We start from the raw sequence: 21664 nt of genomic DNA on the forward strand, positions 1-21664 counted from the left end.
ACCTATAATTTATGAATTTCCTCCGATTTGCGGAAAGATGCTAATGAAATGTAAATTTAAAAAAATGCTATTCCTTGATAACTAGTTTCACTAAGGCTAACTTATTGAGGTGTCGGCTAGGCTATTAATTAAAATGATTTAGTAAAGTAATAAAAAATAATAAAAATACCCGTTGATGACTTACAATTCTCAAATTCTTTAAATACAACAAAATTAAAATTTCAATTTTTCACAAAACCTACAAATATCTCTATCAAAAATAATATCTCTTTATCTTTTAAAAAGTATATTTTATTAAGAGCTTACTTACAAACTAAACACATAACACGGTAACAAAAAACAACATTTAAAATGAGTGGAATTGAGTTCTGAAAAATTAAAGACATTTACAGAGCTATACAAAAATGCGTGCAAATTGCTAGTGATTGGTGAAGTGCTCCCCGACATCGCCGCCACCGGGTCGTGGCCGCTGCTGTTCTGAGAAGCGGAGCTGTCGCTATAAGTTCTCATCCAGGTTCTCGTCGGTGTTCTCCTCCACGATGGCCTCGTCCCAGGGACCGTGGATGTTGAACTTGTACTGCTGCTGCCACACGAAAATAAACGGGCAGACAAAGTTGATAAAGACGGTGGTGGAGGCATACAGATAGAGTGCCGGCCGCGATATCCAGCACAGGGCCAGGCAGCATACGGCGAAGATGGGCACCATGAATCCAGCATGCCAGTTCGCTTCCGTCATAATGGGGTACAGCACAAAGAAGACGGCGGCCTCGACGAGGAGAACGAAGGCGTGGTACGATGTGGGCAGGCGGGAGGCCAGGCAGATGGCTCCAAATATGGCAGCATTCAGCGAGATGGCCTGCGATAAGCAAGGAAATGAAAAAACACACCCTTAATTTCATAAAATCCTATCACTACCTTAGAGACCATGGCCACATCCAAGCCGTAGTAGCCAAATATCAGATTGCCCAGCAGGACGAAGAAGGTCATCGTGTAGATGGTGTCCGTGCTGATGGCCTGCGTGAGGGTGTGCAGCATCGGTGAGAACAGGTAGCCGAAGAGCACCACGGTGACCAGGGTTTTGGAGTCCTCGCCCAGCAGCGCCCAGCTGAGGCTGCGGCCACGGTAGCACAGGTACCCGATTCCCGTCACCCCACAGCTGGGCAGCAGGATCGTGGTGGGCGACACCCTATCGCTGAGCATCAGTTGGTAGAGTATCAGGAAGCCGGTGATGCAGGATATCTGGTTATTTAGCGCCGTGATGCCGGCAACCGCCTCGCCGAAGGTGTAGAACCTCACATGCAGGTTCGTGCGCAGATCCTTCAGGAAGCTGGCGTCCGTGTAGTTGTCCGGATACTCCCGGTTCGAGTACAGGTTCTTCACCCACGGCTGTCGTTTCGCTTGAGCCTTTTTCACCATGTTATAAACATTTAAAGTTAGTTTGTTTACATGTCAGTTGGTCTTCTTCTTCGATTTTTTAATCAATTATTTTTCGCGAATGGTGTGACCATCCTAGGAAGGTGTCTCCGCTATATCAGCGAAGACACAACTCCCCCGTGACAATTCAGAGTGACCGCTTTAGCAGTATTTTCGGTATATGTTTGGTATATTTTATGCCATCGGCAGAGGCTTACCATCCCTAACACCTTCGGACTCGGGAATTTTTTTGAGCACGCACTTGTTTGTTTTGTTTACAATTACTCGGCTCAGAGCTAGGATTTCTTGGCGATTCACCCGCAACAAGGTGGTCTACTGTACAGTGGAGCAGCGCAGCGCCCCGGGGAGAACGCCCCATGAGCAGTCTTCCGCAGAAATCGAAGCCGGCCGCGTGTTTTTTCGGCCGAGAAACCCCAGAATTTCCGCGAATAGCTATTTATGGCTTCGAATGCGCAACTCGGAAAACTCATTTTGATAGCCGCAATCGCCGTGTTCTTCTACTACTTCTTCTGGGTGGCCGTCCTCCCGTTTATGCTCATCGATGAAGGTGAGTTCGGCGGCCAGCGGCAGAGTCAGGGCGCTTTTTCTCTCGGTTATAGGTTTTATTGAATAATCTCGCGCCGCTTTTGTGCAGTAATTAAAGTGACGCCGCGGCGTAAATTGGTCACGATATAGGTACATATTACATGTGCGATGGTTGTGTGAGGGCCGGAGGCCAGCCGATTCCCAGAAGTCGCCGTCCGCCAGCGGGCTTACCTGGAATGCGGCTCTACGACTCTCTAAGCTCGGGTCAAGGTCACCCGCGAACAGAGGTGCGAGGCGTACAGTAGCCACCGGCTATGTGCGCAGGGTTTTTTGGTTAAAATCGAAAAGGGGTTTCCTAAACATTTAGTATCAGCGGCAAATGGTATCTGCTTTTTCATACCTTTATCTTAAGTATCATACCTCATTATTACTTTATCACTGCTTATCTGGTATTGTAATACTCATATTTCACCTGATCTTGACTTGAGTCGCTTCCATATCCATAACGAATGCGAGCCCCACACAAATAAACCTTGTTTAAACAACCGTATTTAGTGGGAAATTAAAAATCAGTCATGAGCATTTGTTTATTGTCGTCATACCCTGTCGCCAGTTAGCCGTATCTAGAGAACTGCCTATCTATAGCCATAGTTTTCGTTTAATAACTTTTACTCTAAACGGTCATGCACTTTCCACTCCGTGAGCAATCTAATTTGTTGCTCTAAACATCGGCCTAAAAATACAAAATCTAATCGTAAAGCTTCCATAATCTTTTTAAATAAAACGTAAAAAACCATCCAGTATCATTCTGTATTTCCTGTTCCACCTTTTAGATATATATCATATCATACAAATATGTAAACTGATATGAGGGCGAGTAATTATGCTCAATGATAGTATTATTATAGAACTATTACAAGTTATATATATCTTTGAAGCGAAGTCATACCTCTTCTGTTACATGATCCACCCTTCTCTTCCCACCTCCCACAGGTAATCCCATTCGGCTCTTCTTTCCACCGCTGAAGTACGCTTTCATAGTGCCCACTGTGTTCGGGGTGATCTTCCTCGGCGGCATCGCCGCGTTCTCCTTCTACCACATCTGGAGCCTGAGGGTGAAGCGCGATTAAGGGGTTATCCCGGGGTTATCAGCCCCGAACGTACGATTCCGCTGAAAAACAGGGAAGAGCAGCGATAGTCAGTCGAGGACAACATGCCGCAGTGGCTGGTCATTGGAATCTCGGGCGTCACCTGCGGTGGCAAGACGACGTTGGCCCACAGCCTGCACGACTACTTCAAGGGTCTGAGTGGAGCTCCGCTGTGGAACTCGCCGTACACCATTGGCGAGGTGCGTCTGATCTCGCAGGATGACTACTTCCTGCCCGTGGAGGACAAGCGCCATCAGCGAAACGAGGCTCTGAATGCCATCAACTTCGAGCTCATCACCTCGCTGGACATGTCCAAGATGCTGAACGACATAGCGCACATAATCAAGGGGCGCCACGTGGCCCCCGAGCCGCAGGAGCAGCTGGTGACCTATGCCAACTTCGAGCACTACGCCCTGCAGTTCCAGCAGCAGTATCACTACAATGCCAACTACTACAAGCAGGCCAATGGCGGGGCCTATCAGTATCCGCCACAGCAGCCGCCGAGGCATCACCACCATCACCATTCCCAGCAGCAGCATCACCATCAGCAGCACCACCAGATCCAACAGCAGCAGCAGCATATCATGCGGATCAATGCACAGATAGCCGCCCAGCTGAGGGACAAGAAGATCAACTTCCTCCTGGTCGAGGGATTCATGATTTTCAACCAGCCGGAGCTGCTGGCGCTGTGCAACCTCAAGTACCACTTCCATCTGCCCTACGAGAAGTGCTTCGAGCGGCGCAGCAAACGCACCTACGATCCCCCCGATGTCACCGGATACTTCGAGCTCTGTGTGTGGCCGCACTACGAGAAGAACTTCAGCGAGTATCGCGACTGCAAGGACATCACATTCCTCAACGGCGAGATCGGCAAGGAGAAGATCTTCAAGTTCGTCCTCCAGCGCATCGTCCACTACTTCGAGGAGCGCTGCGAGGTGCCGGCTCCCGCTCCAGTCGCCTGTCCGCCGCAGCAGAAGCGATTCGGGATGCTGTACGTGGGTCCGAGCAATAACAACGTGATGCCCACGGCCTGTCCCATGGAACAATAGATTGTCCTAGGCTTCAGTGTACAATAAAGGCATATTGTATAGTGTAATAGTACGATGTTAAGCGGTTCAAAATTATTTGAATAACTTCCCCAAGTTGTGGCTATATCCCCCTTGAACATTAAGGCATATTTGTAAGCAAATCTTAGGGTGGCTCGATTTTAGATTGACAAACTGTCGGAATTCAATCCTTGTAACTAATTTAGATCGTGAGTTTTAGAACCAACAATTTTAACCACCGCGCAGTCCAAAGACATTGCAGTATTGTTTAGAAAATATTATTTGCCCGGACTACCCACTGTTTCTAGCTTCTTTCCATTAACACAAATCGACCCGCCCTAGAATACAACTTTCATTAGTTAGTCTTTATTTCGTATTAAGATAGTTATTATGGGTGACATGGTCTCTCTCGCGTGGAGGATGCTCTTGTAACCAGATTGTGAAATGAAGAAACTCGGTTCAGGAATTCATATTTAGCTGTGCTAACTATTACACTTGTATTGTTTACTATTACGTCATGGAATTTTGCAAAACCCCAACGAGGCATTTTGTTTGGGGCGTTTTTATGGAGTCGAAAAGTTATTGTACTATATAATGGATATTTATATATGCACCTTGTAAATATCGTAGTGTATATTTACCAAATTTAAACCTAGCTCTAAGACTATGACCTAATAGAAGTATATTTTTTCTTGTGCGAAACAAAACACACATACGAATAAACAGACATTTAACCGCAAAACCAAGTTTCGTTTTCGAACTAGTTAATTTGTTTATTCCGCTACTGAAGCCAGACGCCGCGATCCGTTCGAAGGAGCTCGTGGATCGGGAAGAAAAAATAAATATATAAATTATAAAATATAAAATACAATCGTTAAATATACAGGCTTGTCATCGCTATGGGGCGTTTCGCGTATGCTAGTTAGTGGGGAGGAGCGGAGCGGAGGACCGAGGCTTGCCAATTTATTGCCAATTCAGTGAGTAGTTGGTGTTCCAATCGTGGTCGGGCTACATGGATTATATCAATGTACTTCTTTATGCTTACAATTAAGGTAATAACTTTTCGCTTATATCATGCGTAAGTAGATCCTCGGGAGGCTCGTTAGGCCACCAGTGCAGCTGTAAATTAATGAAAGATCTTTTAATAACATGGTGGGCATTCGGAGGCAGTTACTCACCCTTGGCTGCTCTGTCCTAGAGGGCATCCCAGTCGGTCTGACTGTTGTAGACCTCCTCTTCCAACCAGACCGCGTAGTTCGCTTTAAAGTAGTCCGTCAGCTCGACCTTGCGATCCCACCAGCCCGAGTGGCCGAAGAAGGCAAAGTCGGAGTGAGTGAGGATCTCGTCGCTGGGGAAGCCACCCTCCACACCATAGTCGTTCAGCTGCTGCTGCTGCTGCTGATTGTGGCCGCCATTGCCTCCGCCTCCGTTGTTTCCATAGCCATTGGCCTCGCCGTTATTGCCACATCCATTGTTGCCCGACATCATGTTGGACTGCTGGGCGTTCTCCGCATTCTGAGCGGCCGTGCCGTTGTTACCACACTTCTGGGTGGCCTCTGGATAGCGCCGCAGGTTGAATCGATCCACGCAGGCCCGCAGCGTGCACTCCTCCGCTTGGAAGTCCCAGGGACGCGACTCCAGATCGTTGCCAAAGGCCCAGTCGTCGTTCAGACGATGACGGACCTTGGCGTAAATTGCACTCATGGTCTTCATGTTGGACTTGCGCCACTGGCGACCCAAGTACTTGGTCTGCATCTTGAGCAGCTTCAGCACGTACAGCTGCATCATGGCGTGGCGCACCTTCAGCGTCTTCTTGAGGATCGGTGCCGACTTGAACACCACCAGCATCATCACCCGCGAGTGCTTCCACTTGATCAGCTTGTTGAGGATGCGCAGAAGGTTAATGCAGGAGAATACATTTCGCCAGGAGTAGGGCTTGTCGGACATCTCTCCGCCGTACACAAAGCTATCTCCACTCAAATCCGGCTGCTCGCCAATCACACACGACGGGAAGTCCAGCAGGGGAATGGAGTTCTTGGTGTTCACGTACTCCGTGATTGTCTGGTTGAAGAACTTCAACACCAGCGGGATGCAGTTGGCAAAGACCAGATGCTGGGACATGAACTCGAACTGGTAAACATGGTTAATCTTGAAATGCTTCAGATATAACAGAATGATCGCCGAGACAGCCTTCACAATAATCTCCTTGTGCCGACCCATGTCGACTGTTAGCTTTGTGGATTGAGTGGCCGTCAGCGGCATCTTCTTGGGCAGCACATCGGCCATTATGTTGATGCTCTCCGTCTTCGACTTGGAGGTGGGCGATGCCGCCAGCAGGACCTTAAGCAGGGCGATCATGTACTGCGGCAGGCTGGGCAGAATGGCCTGGTACAGAACCTCCGCCGGCGTCAGCTTTATCTCGTCCTCGTGCGTTGAGATGGGGTTCCTGGCTATATCCTCCTCCTTCTTGATCTGCACATCGGCCAGACTCATGTACATGTGCCGCTGCAGCGTCTTGAAGCCCTCGTGAATGGGTTGCGGCAGTCCAGCCAGACTCTCGTGGTCCCCGATCAGTGAGTAGCCAATGAATTTGTTTCGCGAAATGTCCAGGAACTGGTCTATGTCCTTCTGCCGCACCTTGGGCGTCCAAGGCAGGCGAGCAGTGATCTGCACTGGAGGCACAGCGGCGGGCGGCTGTGTTAGGCTGGGCTGGTTGTTGGGATTGGCCGTCGAGGTGGTGGAAGCGGATGAGGAGGGGTCATCGTAGGGCCTGTAGTACTGAGAAAGCTCCTCTTCTCCGTTGCCGCCATTGCCACTGCCATTGTTGGCGTTGCCCTGGCCCTCATTGCCGCCCATCTCCATGTCTATCTGCTCGGGCTCGTCCAGGAAGCGCTGCTTCATCAGGGAGCGTCTGCGGAGAGAGAAAAATTGTGTTAAAAGGGGTGTACTCTAAGGATTTTCGCCCGCTCTCACTTGAAGTTCTTTCTGGGATACTGGTTCTCCAGTATATCAGTGGCTGTGGCCGGCGGCGAGCTGGCCCGCATGCACTTTGTGACCTCCAGCGTGTCCTCGGTGATGGGTTCCAGGCCCACCTTCAGCCGGTACTCGTTCTTGAGATTCCTGAGCACGTCCATGCCTCCCAGTCCCAGCAGTGAGACCTTCCAGAGCAGCAGGACCACCTTCTTCATGGGAAACTGCGGGGCTGCGCCACTGCAAAACCTGGTGATCATGCCCAGCAGCTTGACGGCCAGGAGTTCGCCATCTGGCAGTGGTGAGTTGATCTCCTGCACGAACGAGTCGGCCAGCTCCTTGTAGTCCTCGCTGCCCCGTTCCCGCTCGTCCCGAATTGTCTCTGTGATGATGTAGAGCACGGAGAGGATCACCCGGATGTCCGTGGAGTCCACCAGTGTGACATTGGTGATCTTGACGGCCACGATGTCGGGCGAGCAGGCGCTCTCGATCTCCATGTTGAGCAGGTCGATGAAGGAGGCAAAGACGCCGAGCTGGTGCAGCACCAGGACATTGTCCCTGGTGATCTGGTGCTGCTCCTCGTCCGACTGAACCTCCGCCCAGCAGCCCTGGGCCAAGTAGAGGATACACCGGGCGGCCTGCATGCGAAAGGTTCGATCGGAGACCTCCAATTGGTCCACCAGCTTCATGACAATTCCTCGCTGTGCGGCCGCGTCCTGCTTCTGCCAGTTGGGCGGCAGGTCGTACAGCTCCATCTGGTCCTCGAAGGCTTTGACATTCATCTGGAACTCGCTGAACTCCGTGTAGCTGTAGAGCTCGGCGATCTCGTTCTGGTAGCCGTCCACATCGGCGTACACGAAGTCCAGGTCGGGGCCATCGCAGTTGGCGTCCGCGTCGTGGGTGTCCTGCTCGAAGGAGTTGTTTATGGATGAGAGCATCATTTCTGGAGCTCCCTTTTCGCCACCCGGGGACCTGCTTTGTGTGCGTGCGGGAGCGTGTGTGTGAGTGCTGGGCTATGCGTGTATGTGTATCCTGCGGCGGGGGGCGGTGCGCCTTGCGTGGGCGTGGCTGCTCCTGCTCGCTGGCTTTCCCTTTCTCAGCCCGTCTAGCACGCGGACATACTAAGCAATGCGCACTGCATTTCACTTGCAAATTTCGTCTACAATTTGTTTCTCGCCAATAACAAAAACGCACAATGGAAAAAGAAGAAAATTCGTGCGACCGTTTGCGGTGTGGGTGGAAAATACTAAATGGCGGTGGTCTGGCAGGGCTGTGTGAACGGGTGCGGCAACGCCGGCTGGGCTGCCAGTATTTTGAATTTGGGGCGCCGAAACCAGTATTTTATTTATGAATTAAAAATTAAGGTTTTTGGGCTAATTTCGATTGTAATACAAGTCACTTCGCTTTCTTCTTTGATAAATTTCTAAAAATTACTTTATAATACTTTATTTGTTATCTATATATATTTCGCTTATTTATTAATAAAATGGTTAATGTTTAGACAGTAGCTTTAAATTAATAAATACCTGACAAGCTTTTTCCCGCCATACCTGACAACTCTGAAACCAGCTTTTCCCAGTGTGCCCAGATAACAAAGAACTCGTAATATCTTCCCAAAGAAAAGCACGCACACATATAAAATAGGGTTTTCGCGAGTCGCCGGCTAAGTTTTATTTACGCTTCGAAAGAAAGTGCCAGTGAAATTAGTCATTGCTACTCTGATATTACGACATAAGTAAGCCCAAACAATAGGTGTTTTGCCCAGATAAGGCCGTGTCATATCAGGCGCAAACACAGCTGGTCGACCAGCAGCAAGCATAAGGAAAGGGAAAACAATCGAGCCGAAATCTGTACTTTGCACCCGATTTTCGCACATATCAGCGTGAGCTTGCAGAATCATTCGTTCTATATTTGTATCCCTGCATCCAAAAGTCAGAGCAGTCCGTGGTGAAATCGGAGATATAGTCAAAACATTTGCATACAGCCGCACAATGGCCGGCCGCTCCATCGCGCACTTTCTGTTCGGGTCCCTGGCCATCGCCCTGGGCTCGTACATCTACTTTACCATGCAAGTAATTACCCAGAACAACAATACTCTCTCCCCCAAACTGCTGTCAAATCAACGAGAATCGAATAATGGCTTGCATGCGAAATGCGCGGCAGTAACAAGCTGGCTGACCCGGTGACGTGGGCCAATCCTGGCCGGAGTAAAGTGGGCATTGCGTGACCCCCTCCTGACCAGGCGCTATGGCGGCGCGTGACTCATGGGGAACAAGTGCGGATATGCGGGTCTTCGACTTTGACCCCGATGAATTATGCAGCGTCACTGAGACCAGTGGTCAAGGGCTCGGCTGTGGTGCAGGACAGGTGCTCTGATAGCACCCACAAATGCCTGATCAAAACATTGTCAAACTACTCAGAGTTCCTCCATCATAATTACTAAACAAAGCCACGCAATCTGATTAGGGGTTGTTTTCATCAATAGCTGATAAAAAACAAATTTTTTCGGAATAGGAATGGGTATACTAACCTTTATAGTTAAAGGATGAAGAATATTTGGCATACGAAAGGGTATACTATCATTCATACTTGTAGGGCTTATCACCTTTTATAATTAATAAGAGCATTTTTTAGTCATAAAATACCTCGATCATAATAATTAATTAAAGAAAAATTAGAATACTTCCTGTTTCCCATAAATCAGTTCTCATTAAAGTATCATACCCCATTTTACTACCTAAAACATTAAAGCACTACATTACTTACATATTGCAAGTTCATATAGTAGCTGCAATTACCTTTTGTAGACTAGTTTTTAATGTCAAAACGTTTTTCCCATTGTTCTGACAACCTGCTTTAGTTCTTCTAAATTATAACTTAGTAGTCTACTTTTCTCTCCGTTTAATTTTAAAGTATACTTTAACCTCCTCCTTAATTTGCAAAATCTGCCTGGTTACTTGCAGCCATTGAAGTATGAGTCTCAGGCAGTTTCAGAACCTTTCCCGCCAGGCCCTCAGGTGCTATTCACTCAGGCGCACCCTTGGCCCCGCCCTCGAGTTGGCCCAGGGTCAACGGGCGGGCCTCCGCCTCTGCACCGTGCTGCTTCCCGTGAGCTGTGCGGCCACATCCGCCACTTCCGCCTCCGCAGTCGCCCAGTACTCCACAGCAGCTGCCGTGAGTAGTGCTGCCACAGATGGTTGATTAGCTCTAAATCCGTTGACTAACTCAGTTGCTTGTCTCTGTGCCAAACTAAACTTTGTAGCCTTTGCCTATGCCACTGCCTCTGCCTGTGCTCTCTGTTCCTTGTTTTCTGTTCTTTTCTATACCCTATGAGGGATGGGTCGATTTTGATGCAGTTTGTAAGCATAGTTACACAAAAAATTAATCTGTTGACAGCTAAAATCGATTTCGTTGCTTTTACTTTAACAATAACAACAGGAAATGTTTGATAGTCTATCTTATCGTAACTATAAACACCTGGTTCCTTATTGTTATAAACATCAATGAGATAATCTTCATACTTTGACTTTAGATTAGTATTCCAAATTAGGCTAAATATTTTTTCTTTATCAGTAAATCGACCCATTCTTGCGCACCCCATATGATTCACCATGACTCGACTAAACCCCACTCTCCATTCCTTCCAGATCGACATGTCTGCTAACGGAGATTACAAGAACGCCGCCTCGATCTACGAGTTCACCGTGAAGGACACCCATGGAAATGACGTTTCCCTTGAGAAGTACAAGGGCAAGGTGGTCCTGGTGGTCAACATCGCCTCCAAGTGCGGCCTGACCAAGAACAACTACCAGAAGCTGACGGACCTGAAGGAGAAGTACGGCGAGAAGGGCCTGGTGATCCTCAACTTCCCGTGCAACCAGTTTGGATCCCAGATGCCGGAGGCCGACGGTGAGGCCATGGTGTGCCATCTGCGCGACTCCAAGGCTGACATTGGAGAGGTCTTCGCCAAGGTATGGTCTTCGAATTAACCATTCAGCAGACCCTTCTTATGACTCCCTTACCCCTGCAGGTCGATGTGAACGGCGACAACGCTGCCCCCCTGTACAAGTACCTGAAGGCCAAGCAGACGGGCACCCTGGGCAGCGGAATCAAGTGGAACTTCACCAAGTTCCTGGTGAACAAGGAGGGCATCCCCATCAACCGATACGCCCCGACCACCGATCCCATGGACATAGCCAAGGACATCGAGAAACTGCTGTAGATGTCCCCTAGCCTTCGTAGCTATCTTATGGACTGTGTTTATCGCGTAGCTTTAGCTTGTATCCGCCTGGCCACAGTTAGTCTTGTGGCTGGCCACATGCACCGCATGTTATATATATTGTCTACTCTTTTACTGGTTTTTGATTCCCACCCACAAACGAAACAATAAACGCCTTTTGTGGTTACCACACCATGTTTTCGGGTTTTTGTGGATGCAGGGCACGTATTTGGATCGGGAGCTGGAATCTGAATCGGAATCGCACTCACCATGCTAACGCGTGCCCTCTGAATGCGCTTGGTGGCGGTAAGGCTGCAGACCACGCTGCCTGCAGATTCGATGCCCTGCATCTTGGCCGCCTTGAGGGCGTTCATGTGGTCGTAGTACTTCTGCCAGAGCATCGCAGTGACAGCTTCAACAGGTCCTCTACAGCGCACAAACTTCCAACTGGGGCTTATTTTCGTTCAGTGATGCGTAAATGTTCGGGTGTCAAAATGGAGTGGAATGGGGATTTCAAAAATGGTTCTGAGTAAACTAAGCCATACAAAATAGAGCACCTTACTAAAATGCGCGTTGTAATTAGAAAAACTGGTTTAACAATATGACCAAGTTGGTTTCATTCATTAAAGTTAATTAGGCATTTAAAGGACCTCGATCAATTAGTGTTATTTTTAGTTTTCAAGCCATATTTGACTGAAACAAAAGACAGATCACCTTGGAATAAAATCTTTGGATAACATTCTAGTTTCTCCCTTAGCTGCCCTACTTTTTGTCCAATATAATCCACCCACACTTGACTTTGACTTCGTTTTCGGTGGTAAATGGGCGTGCAGAAAAAACTGAAGTACTTCACATTAACCTTTACCTTCTTTTCGAGCACTTGTTTTTGCCAAACTTCGGTTGCGCAAATTTGCCTGAGCAGCACCCCCAAAATCCGAATCCATCCACCTATTTGGGGGCCGATCTCGAGCTCCTCCAGTGGCGCAGTTCAACGGCTCGGCGCGGATTTCAAGTTCAAACTGGTTGCCAACGGAGCTGCATTTCTGACCTTCCGACAATTACATGAAAATGCTGCACTGACCTTTTACGGATGCCAACGAAATTCGGTGTTGAGATCAGATCAGGCGGAGAAAATGATATGTGGGAAGGCGTCTGTAAATTTATTAAAATTCGTTTACAGTATTAACCCGAAATATATTTCGGTAATGTTATTAGTTCAATGGAAATATTTATGAAACAAGAATTTCACTTAATTACAATCCATTTTAACTTTTAAAACAATATTTTTTTAAATACCAAAAGGTTGGTTCTGAAATTTGATGCTTTATCAACACTTAAGGATCTAATAAAAATGTTTTTAATTTGTGCTTGTTTAGATCGAGGAAATGTATAAGTTCTCTTCTCTAAAAATAAAATAAAGGCTTTCTGAAATATAGATGTTAAACTTTTTGTAAAATTTAATTAATTTTAATTTTTCTACAATATCTTGACGACTTTTCTCTCAGTGCTGGTGCGTGCCACCAAGTGTGAAGCGATGACAGCAATTTGTTGAATGCATCATCGATCAAACGCGATCGCTCCATCGCCAGGTCGAATGCCTTTAATTGTAGAACTGGGTTAAGCATCTGAGACTCATCCCTAAACAGTTTGGCCCAGGTCAGTAGCGAAGCTATCGGCGCCACACATTGCTATGCCCAGTGCTGCAGTTGACTTTGACACTGATCGCGAATGCGATGGCGATCGCTCCCCCAATTCCGATTCCAGCCGAAATCCGTATAAATATGCGGAGCACACTCCATCGATCGATCAGACAGCGGTCAGCTTTGGTGGTGGTCAGCAGTGATTGGACTCCCTCCCGCATAGCACTTGGATACTGGATTGCCCGTTAGACAGGATGTTTCGAGGACTGCTGGTGCTCCTGCTGGCGGTGGCCTGGAGCCAGGTGGATGCGGCCACCCATGTGAACATCTCGATTGCCCAGCAACCGGCCACGAATCCGGCGGACGTCAAGTACGTAGAGGGCAATGCTCCGGCGGAACTGAGGGCGGGGCCTCAGAGGGACGAGGACAAGCAGTTCCAGCGCATCCAGGAGCGCCAGCAGCAGGTCCAGAGCCAGTCCCAGTCCCAGCTGCAGCAGCAACAGATGGTGCAAACCCAGCGGCAGGAACAATCTCCTCAGCTCTCCCCCCGCCAGGGATTGGGACTACAGCCCCCGGCTCAGACGCCCATGTTCAAGAACGGTCGGATTCCCCGGCGACGCAACCAGAGCAGACGCCCCTCGCTCCACCAGCAGCCACCGAGTCCTCACAGCGGCCAGTTCCGTCAGCGCAACCAGCAGCTCCGCCAGAACCAGGAGTTCGAGCGGTACATCCAGTCCTACCACAGCCACGGACCCACTGTGGAGACGGTGAGTGATAGAAAAAACTATAGATACTGGGATTAGGGATTTTAGAAACCATAAAAGTGATGATTTCTTGAAATTAAAGTTTTTAACTAGAGATTTTGGATCGCTTATAAAGAACTTTCATTAAAAACTTGCAGTATAGTATGTACTAAAATCCTTTACAAACTAAAAAACCTTAAAAAAGTCAATTAAAACATTTTAGATTCAACTATAAGTTAAATTATCTCAGTTTATTTTTAAAAAAGTTAGACATTTTATTTGATTTCTTTCTACAAGAAATATTGAGAAACTAGTAATGATCCTAAGAGATAATCTTTTTTATAATTACGGTTTCTTTATTTTTTATAGGATTTTTTCTTTAAAATTCTTTGATATTATTAATAAATACTACAAGAAAATTTAAAATATTTATTAACCTTTTAAAATAACAATAAATGAATCTCCCAAGGTCTACGAGTCATCGAATCCCGCCCCGCAGCGCTACACCCAAACCAGCTCCAGCGTGAGTTCCTCTTCCTCCGTGGAAGATGCTGCCCCCCAGAAGCTGGTTACGATTGGAGGAGGTCGCCGTTCCCAGCAGCTGCGCATGTTCGAGCGCCAGGTGGCTGCTCCCGTCTCCCAGCAGGGACATAGTGCCAATGTGGAGGTGGCCCAGGACAGCAAGCCCATCTACGAGCCAGCCCAGGCGCCCATCCAAACGGCCAGCATTGCGCCGGCAGTGAGCTCCAGTTCATCCTCGTCGTCCTCGGGAGGTGTCAGTTCCTCCTCCTCAGCCTCTTCCGCCGGTGCTCCTGCTCCCGCCAATCCTCCTCTGCCCTCGGACCCCTCTTCTGGCTACGATTCCTCGTCGGGCTTCAACCCAGCCACCAGCTACAATCGCCCTAGCTACGATCCCAATGGCTTTAGCTACGAGGAGGGACAGGAGGTGGACTACCAGGATCAGTATCCACCAGAGGTGGACGATGGTCTGGGCTACGAGGACTATGCCGACCAGTCGGGCTATCAGGGCGGTTCGGGCTACCTACCACCAGCTCCCTCGAGGGGCTACTCTCCGCCACAACGTCCCCTAGTGACCAAAACCATCCAGATTGTGCAGCCAGCGCTGAAGGCCAAGAAGTACGAGGTACGTCATCCGGCCATTCAGAAGGAATTCTATGACATCGAGGAGCGGGTGGTGATCAAGCCGGCGGGAACTTTGGTCGTGGAACTGGAGCACCCGGTGGCCAAGATTCCCAAAGGAGAGACCCTGCTGCCCCTGGGCCATCCTCATCCCGCGGTGGCTTCCGCCTACAACAACAACAACAATGGACAGATCCAAACGCAGACGTATAACCAGAATGTTCCCGAGTACAGGCCATCGTATGATGCAGCTCCGGCTGCCAAGGATCAACAGACCACCACCATTGGCTCCAGTGTGACCACAATGCCCTCCTACGACCAGGCACCCAAGGATGACTTCGTGGAGGCCCGACTGCAACAGCAGCAGCCCCTGGGAGATGTCACCGATGGCGCTAAGAGCAGTCCCTCCTTCGTGACCGGAGTGGATCCCAATGGCAATGCCATCAAGATCAACGCCAAGCACCTCTCACCCAACATGATCCAGCGGGCGGAGCCCGAGCAGGACTACTCCCGATCTGGTCAGAGGGTCTATCAGCAGCAGCAGCAGAGGACCAACTTCAATCGCCAGCCGTACAGCGAGGACGATGACTACTTCTCCGGCGAGTATCTGCCCAATGTGAGTGCCGGCAGTGTGGAGGCCAAGCCAGCGCGACTGGAACTGGCCGAGGAGGAGGAGCGACCCACGCAGATCATCAAGCACGAGCACAAAATCCATCTGCCGCCCTCGCAGCACAACATTTACCTGGGACACAGCCGTCAGACGCCGCTCAAGGAGCGCAGGATCCAGGAGGTTCCAGCCCAGGTCACCGAGGTCAAGCCCTATCTCAGGAAGCACGTGGGTCCCACGGTGGTGTACGCCAAGTCCCAGACTCCCAGGCCCTACTACAATCAGCCATCCAGGCAGCGGGTTGCCGAGGAGCTGGACTACAGTGCGCCCTACTCCCAGATGAGATTCAGCCCGGAGGGCCAATCCTCCAGGCTCGTTCAGTCGCCCCAAGTGAGGTACAATGCGGAGAGTAAGTCCTCCAGGCTGGTAGAGGCGCCCAAGAGGGAGGAGGAGCCCAAGAAGGAGCAGCACAACACGCACATCCAAATCCAGATAGCCAATGACCAGGAGAAATCGGCCGTGATGGCCACCACAGTTGCTCCCGACTGCGATAGGGTGCAGCAGCGATCCGAGTTCAGGGAGCAGAAGTCCCAGCGATTGGTGGAGGCGCCCAGCAACTCCGAGGTGTCCGCCACTCAGGCCACTCCGTCGCAGGCGAAGGCACAGCCCGATGTGGATGTGTCACTCAATGGAGCCGCCGGCCATCTGAAGCCCAATGAGCGGGTCATCGCGGCCACGGCTGCGCCCACCGACGCCTCGGCCACCAGCGAGACCTTCCACAAGCGCCGCATTGTCGTCAACCATCCGTTCCAAACGGTTCGCGAGGTGGTCGAGCACGAGCCCTTCACCAACTACCACCAGATCCAGGTGAACGAGCCGGCTCCTCCGTCGCACTACCACCAGGCCTACTACCAGCCGGCGCCGCAGACCCACGGGAGTTTGGTCCACTTCCAGACCTCGTCCACCCACGGCAACCTATTCACGCCCTACGGATGAGCTGGGACTAGAGGAGCCTGCGCAGCCGATCTACGAACGAACACGGACAATGCATTTCCTTTGTTAATTGTTATCTTAGTTGTAGGTTAGCTCCTAGGCTAGAACCCAAAACCGGTGGAAGGGCCCTTTCCATGATGACCCTGATCTTCTTTCGCCTTAATTCGATTTAAACGCCCTAGGCTAAGTGCAGTCTACTTGCCAACAATAAAGTGCATACAAAATGACAGAAAAAAGGGTTTTTTTATATCAATGAGAATTTAAGATTAATTATTATAAATATAGAAATGTTTCGCTTTTATTGTGATGCATCACATACGTTAAAGTATCTTATATTTGGTTAGGCACAAGCTGGAGAAGATGTTCCCTAAAATGTAGTAGTAACTGGCTTTGATATGGGCCAAATTCGGAAAGGAATATTTTGATAATGCTTTTAAGATCTTATGGGCTGATAGCCAGGTCTTAATGATGTCATGCCCCTACCTTGCGTTCTTAAGTAGAGATCGGGGATTCCCCTCATTGAGTTCTCTATTCTACGCCCGCTTTGGCTTTGTCAGAGGTTCATCATCACTGGAGTAGTCAGATTCTGGGCTCAACAAGACTTTTGGTACCTTGGGCGGCTCCTCATCACGGGAGTAGTCGGATACGGGGCCAGCTCTGTTTTTTATCTGCTGCTTTAAGTTGGGTTCTCCCTGGTCGGAATCGTCGTATTGATTAGCCTCAGCACGGCTCCACACATTGGCTATTTTTTCTAATTGGGCAGAGACTACAACGGGATCTTCCACTGGAGTGGACAGCACGGCTGCCGTGATGAGCCTCGACGTGGAGGGGGCGTCCAGCTCGGGTTCTAAAATGGTTCTCATTACAGTAGTGATAATAAATAGTGTTGATTGAATTTACCCTGATCGTTAAGCAAGCCATGGTTGGCTTCTCGCCGCTTGGTCACCACTATAGCTGTGATATAGAAGGTCAGAATGGGGAGGAGCACAACCACGCCCACGGCAATGAGGAAATTGGCCAGCTTCACCTCGCGTTGACAACAGTTCAGGGTTTTCGACCAGTTCAAGCGGGTGCGGTTCATCTGAAAAGGGCAGAGGGATTATGAATTTAGATAATCATAACTCAAAAAATAATAATAAGTAGAGAAGGAGATAAAATGTGGTCAATGTTACATATTTTGTGCGTGATATTCAAATGTAAATTAATAGCACTCAGCTGTGATTCATTTAATGAAATAATTCATAGTGGGATTAGTTTAAAGTCACATTCATTCGGTTCCCAATGATGACTGGACTTACATTATCCTGCAGATCGAAGCACACCTTTCCACTGACTTTCGACTCCATCTTCAGGTAGAAGTCGTTCAGGGTCAGGTAGAAGGGTTTGCACTGCACGCAAGTGATGTCCGGACTGCTGGTTTCCAAGCACTCCTGCAAGTCGATGGATCTGTTCTCGTATTGGGCCCAATACCTATCCGTGAAGCAATCTAAAAAGTAGACAAAGAGAGTGATTCACCAGTGGGAGTACTCACAGTGCCAGCTACCCACTCTCGCAATTGGCCTTTTGCCAGAGGCTGGTCAGGATTCCCTGGGTGGTGGCCACTATGTTGATCCTGTCCGAGTTGAGGTACCGCTTGGAGCAGTTCGCGTCCGCCAGGAGGTTCTCGTAATCCTTGCTGAGAGACCGGTAGAGCTCCTCGCAGGCCAGGCAGAGATTCACGGGCACCGACTTCGTGGTGGCGCAGTAGATGAACTTGCTCTGGCCATCGCCCAGTTCGCCCAGCAGCTTCTCGCAGGTTTTGTTCTTCTGGGCCAGCAGCAGGTTAGGCTGGCAGCTTAGGGTTAAGAAAAACCCCACGAAAACAATATATTTCGGCATGTTTTTGTTTTGATTTTTTTGTTTTGTTAGACCTGCAAGTGTGACCAGAGTGCACAGTGGGGTAAAAAGAAGCGGGTGCAAAGGCGGAATATTCTGGCAACGCCGGTAAAAGGCGCCAAATTCAAATGGAGCTTAGGTTATGCAACTGTTTCAGTTTAAAAATAGGACGTAGTGCTTTTATACAAGCTGATCAGCAGCTGCTGATCAAACCTTATGCACATTGTCAGTAACTCCCATCCATAGTCAATATTTTAATATTTTATTGTGTGCAATCTGTAGACAACAGCATTCAGTGAAATACAATTACTTATTGGGATAACCTCGACTTATTGAAGCCGAGATAAGCGTGTCAGGAATGAAAACATACATATAAATATCTAAGAAAAACAAGTTAATATTAACTAAATCAATAACCTAAACAATAAAATTTAAACAGAAAAAGAATGGAAATATTTATTTAAATATTTTGTGCAACATTTATTGGAATATATTACTTTAATTTCCGTTTTGTTGGCATCCACATCAGCATCCTTCGCACCAACATTTTAGACTGGTGCTGCAGTGTCCTCCGGTTCGTCCTTCCCGCTGGCAAGTGTTTCTACACTTTTTCTTGTGCCACGCGAGACAGGAGCCCCTATATGTTCCGGAAAGGCAGTCGGCTTCGCAGTTATTGGCCCCCAGAACAATCAGCACAAGGACAGCTAAGAGCGTAAAAAGGATCTTGATTTGCTTCATTTTTAATGGAACTTTTGGAAACCTTTCGGCTGTGAGCGAACCGATATCTGTATTGATGCAGCAACTCGCAGCTGAATTTATATCAGGCCCGAAATGAAAGGTGTAATGAAAGCAAAAGATCACCTATTCGGGTATAACAGACGTTGATAATACAATTGACACCTCAACCGAATAATACAATACATTTTTTCAAAAATGTTAATGAAAATCGTATCTTAATTTAAATAGTATTTAGTATTTATTGAAATGCAGATTTAGTTAGTTGCTTCTCAGATGAAATGTATAGTATTTAATTCTTAGAATAACTCGTGGTCATTTAATGTTTTCAGGGAAGATTTATATTTCCTCGGTGTTATTTATTTATTATTATTTGCCAATTTCTGCAAATTTGTTTAGTTTTCTTTTAAAAGGATTGAGTTTAAACCTCAACGATGTACCCTTGTAAGAAGTAAGTCCTCGTATCATTTAAATATTTATATTTTCTAAAGAAAACATTAAGGTAGATCAATTAAGGTATGGTAGTAAAGTTGCGTTTATTTTTTTGATTTACTATTAGTGTTAATACCTATTTAAATTCCAACTCAGCATCCTTCGCACCAGCACTTCAGCCTGGCACTGCAGTGACCACTGACTAGTCCATCCTCCTTGCAAACTCGCCTGCATCGCTCATTATCCCAGACGGCGCAAGGACCTCTGTATTTCCTGGAAAGACAGTCGACAGCATCGGCCTCTTGGCCTCCCAGGACGACCAGCAAAAGGACAGCCATGAAAGCGAACAGGAGCTTGATTTGCATCATTTTCGGGATGTGTTAACTTTGATATCAATCGAATCAGATCCGTAGCGAATTTGTCTTAAACAGACTTTGGATAACCCTTATATAGTAATTGGCAAGCCCGTTTCGATGCCAACGCAGATCGAGTGCTGTCAATAAAGTTCACTTAACAATACAACCCGAACAAGCAAGAAAATCGAATGAATTTTATAAACGATTTTAAACAATATAAGTTTTGTGATAAAGAATACTTCGAAAACGGAAAACATACGGGGCATACTTAATTTAAGAATAAGACTTTTTATTGATTGGTATGCGGAAATGGCGACGGCTCAAAAGGGACTTTTCAAGGGTAAGATATTTTGGATCAGAAAATAAAAGGTAAAACAAAAATTACTACATTTCCACAAAAATTAATTGTAATAAAAATTAAAGCAATGGTCCAAAGATGGCATATTATACCTCGTCGAACTCGTAATGGAATTTCCTATCAAGTGCCATTCTCACCGCAAATTTTATTTTTAACCCGTTTTCGAAATGGTTGACGGTAACATCGTTGCAAGAAATTCAAAAATTGGAATTTTTTAGTTTTCTGGATCTCCTACAAAATGACTCCGATCAATTATTTAGCATGTAAGCTGTCCAAAACAGTGTGTTTTGTTGGATTCTGACCATTTTTGACCAAGTGACACCAAAAAAGGTCAAAGAAAAATATCATTTTTTTGCTAAATACAAGGTCATAGTTTTTTACCCCAAATCAATCAGTATTTTCGGCGTATCAATTAAAGTAATGTCCCAAAAATGGAATGTCATACCTCGTCGAACTCGTAATAAAATTTCCTATCAAGTGGCATTCACACCTGACAAATTTTATTTTTGACCCATTTTCGTAAAATTTGACGATGCTACCCCTTGTAAAAAAGTCAAAAAATGAGAATTTTTTTAGTTTTCTGGATCTGCTACAAAATGACTCCGATCGATTATTTAGCTTGTTAGCTGTCCAAAACAGTGCGTTTTGTTGGATTCTGACCATTTTTGACCAAGTGGCACCAAAAAAGGTCAAAGAAAAATATCATTTTTTTGCTAAATACAAGGTCATAGTTTTTTACCCCAAATCAATCAGTATTTTCGGCGTATCAATTAAAGTATTGTCCCAAAAATGGAATGTCATACCTCGTCGAACTCGTAATAAAATTTCCTATCAAGTGGCATTCACATCTGACAAATTTTATTTTTGACCCATTTTCGTAAAATTTGACGATGCTACCCCTTGTAAAAAAGTCAAAAAATTAGAATTTTTTTTACTTTTTTGGACTAGCTACAAATTGACTCCGATCAATTACCTTGTTAGCTGTCCAAAACAGTGTTTTTTTTATAGGTTTCCGACCCTTTTTGGACAAGTTACACAATAAAAGGTCAAAAGCAATTCGGTTTTCCGCCAAAAAACAAGGTCTTAGTTTTTTACCCAAAAATAATCAGTATTTGGGGCAAAACAATAAAATTAATGGTCCAAATTTGGAATGTCATACCTCGTTGGACTCGTAATAAAATTTCCTATTAAATGGCATTCACACATGAAAATTTTTATTTTTGACCAATTTTCGTAAAATAAAATTTTAAAAAAGTAAAAAACTAAAAATTTATATTTTTCTGGATCTGCTACAGAATGACTCCAATCAATTAGGTAAGACCTTGTTAGCTGTCCAAAACAGTGCGTCTCGTTGGTTTCACACAATTTTTGACCAAGTTACACAAAAAAAGGTCAAAGAAAAAGATCAATTTTTCGCAATTAGTTTTATACCCAAAAATAATC

General features: G+C 47.0%; 9 protein-coding genes across 11 annotated transcripts; 4 read left to right on the top strand and 5 right to left on the bottom strand.

The window, feature by feature from the left end:
* Nucleotides 1-269: 269 nt before the first annotated feature.
* On the bottom strand, nucleotides 270-1523 carry LOC108035510 (phosphatidylinositol N-acetylglucosaminyltransferase subunit C). Its single transcript, XM_017111172.2, has 2 exons — nucleotides 916-1523; nucleotides 270-856 (listed from the first exon to the last, which is right to left on the bottom strand). The coding sequence occupies exons 1-2, from the start codon at nucleotides 1414-1416 to the stop codon at nucleotides 497-499; spliced, it is 861 nt and encodes a 286-aa protein (XP_016966661.1). The 5' UTR covers nucleotides 1417-1523; the 3' UTR covers nucleotides 270-496.
* Nucleotides 1524-1645: 122 nt separating this feature from the next.
* LOC108035511 (uncharacterized) lies at nucleotides 1646-3098 on the top strand. The gene is made up of 2 exons (XM_017111173.3): nucleotides 1646-1981; nucleotides 2953-3098. Exons 1-2 carry the CDS (start codon nucleotides 1873-1875, stop codon nucleotides 3087-3089), a joined length of 246 nt encoding a protein of 81 aa, XP_016966662.1. The 5' UTR covers nucleotides 1646-1872; the 3' UTR covers nucleotides 3090-3098.
* A 74-nt stretch (nucleotides 3099-3172) lies between these two features.
* On the top strand, nucleotides 3173-4208 carry LOC108035509 (uncharacterized). Its single transcript, XM_017111170.3, has one exon. It carries the CDS (start codon nucleotides 3173-3175, stop codon nucleotides 4154-4156), a length of 984 nt encoding a protein of 327 aa, XP_016966659.1. The 3' UTR covers nucleotides 4157-4208.
* A 692-nt stretch (nucleotides 4209-4900) lies between these two features.
* Nucleotides 4901-11834, bottom strand: LOC108035181 (striatin-interacting protein 1 homolog). The gene is made up of 4 exons (XM_017110652.3): nucleotides 11612-11834; nucleotides 7127-8028; nucleotides 5332-7064; nucleotides 4901-5272 (listed from the first exon to the last, which is right to left on the bottom strand). The coding sequence occupies exons 1-3, from the start codon at nucleotides 11741-11743 to the stop codon at nucleotides 5348-5350; spliced, it is 2751 nt and encodes a 916-aa protein (XP_016966141.3). The 5' UTR covers nucleotides 11744-11834; the 3' UTR covers nucleotides 4901-5272; nucleotides 5332-5347.
* On the top strand, nucleotides 8716-11537 carry LOC108035182 (uncharacterized). Of its 3 annotated transcripts, XM_017110653.3 has the most exons (4): nucleotides 8726-8858; nucleotides 10087-10297; nucleotides 10771-11094; nucleotides 11154-11537. In XM_017110653.3, exons 2-4 carry the CDS (start codon nucleotides 10097-10099, stop codon nucleotides 11343-11345), a joined length of 717 nt encoding a protein of 238 aa, XP_016966142.1. In that variant the 5' UTR covers nucleotides 8726-8858; nucleotides 10087-10096; the 3' UTR covers nucleotides 11346-11537. The 3 variants fall into 3 exon arrangements, with proteins under 3 accessions (XP_016966144.1, XP_016966142.1, XP_016966143.1); XM_017110655.3 differs by lacking the exon at nucleotides 10087-10297 and having other exon boundaries at nucleotides 8716-8858; XM_017110654.3 differs by lacking the exons at nucleotides 8726-8858; nucleotides 10087-10297 and adding an exon at nucleotides 8894-9195.
* A 1402-nt stretch (nucleotides 11835-13236) lies between the features above and the next one.
* On the top strand, nucleotides 13237-16690 carry LOC108035690 (uncharacterized). Its single transcript, XM_017111408.3, has 2 exons — nucleotides 13237-13749; nucleotides 14195-16690. The coding sequence occupies exons 1-2, from the start codon at nucleotides 13237-13239 to the stop codon at nucleotides 16466-16468; spliced, it is 2787 nt and encodes a 928-aa protein (XP_016966897.1). The 3' UTR covers nucleotides 16469-16690.
* Nucleotides 16691-16735: 45 nt separating this feature from the next.
* Nucleotides 16736-18388, bottom strand: LOC108034563 (osteopetrosis-associated transmembrane protein 1). The gene is made up of 4 exons (XM_017109492.3): nucleotides 18013-18388; nucleotides 17764-17951; nucleotides 17366-17546; nucleotides 16736-17312 (listed from the first exon to the last, which is right to left on the bottom strand). The coding sequence occupies exons 1-4, from the start codon at nucleotides 18341-18343 to the stop codon at nucleotides 16999-17001; spliced, it is 1014 nt and encodes a 337-aa protein (XP_016964981.1). The 5' UTR covers nucleotides 18344-18388; the 3' UTR covers nucleotides 16736-16998.
* A 431-nt stretch (nucleotides 18389-18819) lies between these two features.
* LOC108034715 (drosomycin-like) lies at nucleotides 18820-19173 on the bottom strand. Its single transcript, XM_017109657.2, has one exon. It carries the CDS (start codon nucleotides 19076-19078, stop codon nucleotides 18866-18868), a length of 213 nt encoding a protein of 70 aa, XP_016965146.1. The 5' UTR covers nucleotides 19079-19173; the 3' UTR covers nucleotides 18820-18865.
* Nucleotides 19174-19588: 415 nt separating this feature from the next.
* Nucleotides 19589-19911, bottom strand: LOC108034665 (drosomycin-like). The gene has a single exon (XM_017109604.2). It carries the CDS (start codon nucleotides 19873-19875, stop codon nucleotides 19660-19662), a length of 216 nt encoding a protein of 71 aa, XP_016965093.1. The 5' UTR covers nucleotides 19876-19911; the 3' UTR covers nucleotides 19589-19659.
* Between the last annotated feature and the right edge of the window lie 1753 nt (nucleotides 19912-21664).

Source organism: Drosophila biarmipes, chromosome 3L, assembly GCF_025231255.1.
Source record: "Drosophila biarmipes strain raj3 chromosome 3L, RU_DBia_V1.1, whole genome shotgun sequence".
In the NCBI taxonomy this organism is placed as follows: Eukaryota; Metazoa; Arthropoda; class Insecta; order Diptera; family Drosophilidae; genus Drosophila; species Drosophila biarmipes.